The sequence below is a fragment of the Atractosteus spatula genome, chromosome 7 (genome assembly GCF_055471065.1).
Source record: "Atractosteus spatula isolate fAtrSpa1 chromosome 7, fAtrSpa1.hap1, whole genome shotgun sequence".
NCBI classification, from domain to species: Eukaryota; Metazoa; Chordata; class Actinopteri; order Semionotiformes; family Lepisosteidae; genus Atractosteus; species Atractosteus spatula.
The window spans coordinates 28,513,748-28,519,747 of NC_142712.1; the positions used below are offsets into that span (position 1 = coordinate 28,513,748).

Below are 6,000 nucleotides of genomic sequence, written 5' to 3' on the forward strand. Positions count from 1 at the left end.
GGTTCTCACAAAAGTGAATGACAAGTGGGTGGCCCAAATTGAAGAGACTGAATAGATCCAGGGGTTGTTTAGTTGAGGGGGGTACCTGCAGCAGAGTAGTATACCTTTCTAAAACTATGGGAAGATGAAGCACTATGGGCTTCTGTGCAAAAGAAGACTTGGCAATATTACATTATATGCATGCTTCCTTCAGTCCATCTATCAGTTCTTTCTATCCTTTTTTTGAAGTAATGTTGTAAGAATAAAAAGGGGAGCTCTAAACTTGTAGTATCAAATAGTACAGTATTATAAGATTGATTGTCCTTCTACTTTACAATTTAATTATTATAACATTTCAGAAAAGCATTCTAAAAATTTTCAGGTACATATTTAATTGTGTTTTGTATGTGTGTTTCATGTTTAATTTCTTTTTTATCAACATATATCTATTAGAAAATCAGAAATGAGTTATGTTTTACGTCCCTTCGTGCCAATACAGCTGCTGTAAAGCATATGACTAAGCTACATTTTATGCATTTCATTTATAAATATGTATTAGGCTGTGGTATTTGATTTTCATCTGATTTGCATGGATAACAACCTCCTTACAAAGATTTGATCTCAATGATAGAAACGAAGAATATGTCAAAGAAGATAAAAATGATCATCAATACAACATATGATGCAAAAGTAAGAAAGTGTAAAGGTTTTCATGTGTTCAGACACAGGCAAACGTCTGGGTAAACAATCATGCATTCAAAGAGCACTATATAATCAACAACCTCCTTTCAGTGGTACTGATGTGGGTAGCCTGGTTTGGTAGTCCATTTTGTGGAGAGAATCCAACAGTGAAAACATCATTAACCCCTTAACCTGCAAACATTTAGGATGCAGACTCCTCAGCAAATCCAGGCAACAGCAATAAATTATCTGTAACGGAAAGAGCTTCCTGCATTCAGCATCAATAACTGACGAGACGCATTTGACTTAGTAGTTTTGAAAAAAAAACGGTGACGTAATTTAGTAGGTCAAGAATGATGTTGATTCCCCTTAAAAATGATGTGTCTGGATATACAGTATTTGGACAATTTCAATAGTCAGACGTTGAACACAATTCAAATTGAAAAAAGTTGTTCTACATACTCATACTATTACCAACTCAGCACCTTAAAGAAACACTTAATCACAATTACAATATTAATATTCACTTAATAGTCTAAAAAATCATTATTCATTATTTTGATATGATTTGGATTTATAGGAAATGAATGCTAATCTGTTGAAATGAAGAAAGGACTGTTCTCTGCCTGATGTTCCTGCTTTTTACATTTGAAAATAAAAAGGAATCATAGGGAGTCAGAAAATGATTAAAAAAATAGCAGCACATTTGCTATATTAAGATTAGTAAAAAAGGCCTGAGGAGAAATTTAGCATTGCTGAGTGCTACCGATAATCTTATCTGTCATGTTTCTTGTCACCTTTTTCCTTAATACAGTACATGAAAACAGTCAGATTCTCAAAACCATAATAACCCCTCCTTAAATATGTGTTAAGTGAAAAGTCTCCAGTTATAAACAGGGAATACACCCTGGGAAAGCTAAATATGTCAGATTTGTATTGAAATGAACATGAATGAATGTGGTGGTTAATGGGCCTTTTGGATTGTTAAATTCAGCCAAATTTAATGGACATCTCCAAATTATTTCATAAATGATTCATACATATCTGTGTTTAGACCAGTTCCCTGAAATGCAAAATGTTTCTGTGTCAATATTATACACAAATAACTATACATACAATATATGTATACAATATTTAGACTATATCATATTAAAATTACAAGCATAATGCTGTGACAGTATTCTAAATTTCCATTGGTTTAGAACTGCTTTAGAATAAGTAATAATACATTAACTGTTTTCCTCCACCATTCCAAAGCTGAATCAGAGAAATCCACTGAAAAAGATTTATGGCATGCAATGACATGCTGGCTCTAATAATGGCTATAAAAACAGATGATGCTTATGCACATTTCCTTCTAGTGATGGAAAATCCAATGCATGCAAGATTCAATCTGTTTGCAAGCCAGATACAGTTTGTTTGGCTGCACCCAGCACTGATCAAGTATAATGTAGGTGAGAAAGGCTGGAAGAACAGAGGAGAGATGAGAGGACAACTCACCCAGCATTTGGCTGAACAACAGCTGCTCCAGATCTCCCAGTACTGTCACAACCAACTCAGGGTCCACCTTCAAGTAAGGTTTATTTTCCTCATCGCCGTGCCCCTTGCCAGTGGGTGCACCTGGGGTGCCTGCCTGCTTCTTATTGTTAGCCTTGGCTTTGCTGGAGAGAATCTCATCATCTGATTTGCTATCTTCTGCCGCCTCTGGGGCCTTGCTGATGGGCTTCACTTCTGCATATGGACCCCTGGGTATACGGCTTGGCTTGCCAAGATTGGAGGGTGCTGCTAGAGGACTGAAAGGTTTTGGGGGACCCGTTGGTGTTCCAGGAGCCAGTTTCCCCTGGAAGAGTGAGTGTTCTGATTTGGAGAGGTTGCGGGTCAGAGGCGCACCCCCACTCCCTTCCTTGGACTTACTCCCTTTGACATACCCTGCTCCAGGCTTGGCCATGTCATCACACCACTTGGGCTCATAAAGATGCATCTTCTTCTCTGTGTCCGTCAGGACGGAGAGGTTGGTGAGGGATTTCTGCTTGCGGAGGTTAGATGACACAGGCAGGCGCCCTTCAGAGCTGCCTGCCCGAAAGACCCTCAGTTCTGCCCGGGAAGAACCTTGTGGGGCACCGGTTTTGCCCCTTTTGGACGCCATGCTTGTCCCCTTTCCCTCTGGTTGGACGTATGCCTTGGCACTTTCCTCTAGGTCTGTCTTGATATCTACTTCGTTGCCTTTCACACTAGCCCCAAGCATCCCTCCTGCATGGAACCATTTAAAAGCATCAGTGAGGGAGAAAACAAAATCCACCACCAGTGATCCCTGTCTTGTCAGGGAGCAAATATCCCAAAAAAAAGAGGGATAGAAGAAGTCCACTCAGGCTGGATTAATCCGTTTATTTTATTTGCTCCGTTTGTAAATCCAGTCCTTTCTTCCTTTCTCGCCCTCTCCCTCCGTCTTTGGCTTGCTGCTGCTGCAGCTTCAGTGGTGACCAGTCACTCTCTTTCTCTCTCCCTCTCTCTCCCTTTCTCCCCTCCTTTCAGCAGCACACCCTCCTGCTGCTGAATTGCATAGCAGTCGAATGACAGTGGAGACAGACGCAAAGACGATCCCTCCCCTTTCTCTCCACTACCCACACCTCTCTGTTCTCTCTCTCTCTCCCTCTCGCTTTTAAAGATTCTTCACTGTGTCTCAGCAGAAAGTGTGAAACCTAAGGGGCTAGAGATAAATTACTAATCTTTGTAAAAAAGCGAATGCTTCCCTTGCTTTCCTAGTGTCTCCTGCTCTTCCATTCTCTTTCAGTCTTTTTTTATCCCTTTGTCTTTTTCTCCTCCTGTCCCTCCCCCACTTCAATTCATATTCACTAAACTTCCAATGAGGCCATAGCAGTCAGCTCAGGGTGGAAAAAAGGCTCTTCAAACTTCCTTCCATTTCATATTCAAATTAAAACTTTGTAGAACTACAAAATACAGTAGTCAAATAAGCAAGACATTGCAAGAGGAATATAAACTTTCTGTTCTACAAGAGGTCAGTGAGAATGGGAACTAGACTATCAACACAATACAAGAGAAAAATATAAATCCTACCTTATAATATATAATACAAATATAGTATAGTATGTAATTGACATCATGCATATTATATAAAGTATACACATACACGAATATATATGTATATATATATGATTTTAAATTTAATAAATGACTAAATAAATACTTTCCACTCTTTGCTTGCATTTCCTATCAAGTTCTCTTTCTTTACCCCTTCACATCTGTCTTGGCTGACATTCAGATTAATACACTGCAGCATTTCTCAATTGATGTGACAAATGAATAGGCAATTAAAGATCAGCTATTTTATGGACAAGTGAATTTAACATAGTTTTGCACTGGCCCAGTGATGAGAAGAAGAAAGAGGAGCAGAGTGAAAATGGTGACAGTTCTGTCTATGCCCCCTGCTGCTATTCCTGCAATGTTTAAAAGGGAAAAGTCACATTAATCTGACAGTGATGATAATACCACTTTGCTCCTCAAACTTATTTTGGTTCAGAACCATGTGATTAAAAAAAATAAAAATCTAGGGCACTCTATCAATCGCTGTTCTGTGACAGTCAGTTAAAATTTCACATTTGTATTCTGCTTTAAGCTGCAGACTTTAAATTCTTAATTTTTCTTAAACAACTTCAAAAGTCTGCAATTTGATCAGAAAAACCCATCTTTCAAGAAGTCACATGTCTTCCTGAATACAGATTAGCAAAAATTTATGCGGAAGTCTTTTTTAATTAAAAAAATAATTAAAAAATAAACCTAACATAATTCCAGGAAATAAATATAATACAACATTCTTCATTTTTAAAAAGAAATACATTTTAATCTTAGTTATATTGACAAGAAAAGGAGTCAGTGCTGTTAATGGCACAAGTGATGAACATTAAAGACTGAAGTGATGTTTGCTTTTCCACACTACATGTTTCCACACTACATTTCTATAAGAAATAAAATGAATATGAGATATCAATCACAAAAATCAAGAGCGCATTAGAAGCACATCAAAGAAAAATGTAGAGATTACATATAAAATTTCTAAGACAGAGCAGAAAATAAACTGAGGTGCTTAGATTATTGTACCCTATTCTCCCAGTGCCAAGGCATAGTCAATCGATACTATTGTTTTCTTGTAAGTGCAGCTCAGAGTCAAATGTGCATACAGTACATTATATTCCCATTTATAAAACAACACGTTTGATTGAATATGAGCACTGTATTATGGACATCAAGTGCTTCTGAAGCAGCACACTGTTAAACTCTGAATTATAATATTTGTTTGGTATAGAAATTGAAAAACAAATACTACATTATCCCAAACACCATTAACACTCATCAACTCATGTTCTCAGAAACCTTAAGTAAATGCACAAATTCTTCTCACTGAATCTGCTGTTATGCTACAGTAGTAGTTATTTTTTTTAAATTTAGCTACAGTATGTTGATTGTGTATAAGATAAAAAAAGAGGAAACAAGAATGCAAATCTAACATACACAACTAAATAAATCCAAAACATGTTCTCGCCTTCTTCTATTTTTTTGTCTTTGGAGGCACTGGTATATAATTTTCTATAATTCTCAACAAGCTTAAACAGATAAAATGAGTCTGGCTTCAACATACCCCAAATTATTACTTAATCTCAGAGCTTTGCAGTAATTTCCCTCTGTTTCTTATTGCAGTTAGACTATTCTAGCGAGTAAAAAACTATATAAATATTTTACAAAACCCTACCCTTCATTATTTGGGCAACTGAAAATTTAAACCAGACCCTGATGATGTTCCTTTTTTTCTGTAGAGACACAGAAAGAAGCCACACACAAGCTGACCTACCAACACAATTGTCTTTATTAAATAACTTAATTTTTTGTATGAAAATGCAACTACCTCCTCTAGTAGAAAAAGTTGCTCTCCAACTGTTTTTCTGTATAAGAGAAAAGACGTTATGACCAGTACTTGGAGGAACGTTACAATTTGCCATTCAATTAGTATATTTGCATAAATCTCCCTAGGTCCTAAACACAGCTAACCACATCTGTTTAACAGTGAAAGACAGATAATGACAGATAATGAGGGTATTTGTCTGTGATATCACTGGATACATGAAAGAAAGAACCTAAAATGAAAATTAACAAACAAAAAAGTTAGAGCATTAAAAACTGAATGTAAACAAGGTGCTACAACACCTTGACACAAATATGTATTTTTATACACCTGTACAGAAAAGTATAGGAAATTTCTGTAACAGAAATTTTTATCTTTACACATTGACCAGAAACACTGTGGTCGACATTTTAGTTCAAAATTGA

The 6,000-nt window shown here is 36.7% G+C and overlaps 1 protein-coding gene across 1 annotated transcript in view; it reads right to left on the reverse strand.

Annotated features, from left to right (window-relative positions):
- The window catches only part of LOC148830765 (neuron navigator 1-like), a 40,372-nt gene extending 37,467 nt beyond the window's left edge, over positions 1-2,905 (reverse strand). The window contains exon 1 of the mRNA XM_088919972.1: positions 2,161-2,905. Coding sequence (XP_088776098.1) covers positions 2,161-2,905 — 745 coding nt within the window. The remainder of the gene's footprint in view (positions 1-2,160) is intronic.
- Positions 2,906-6,000: the final 3,095 nt, after the last annotated feature.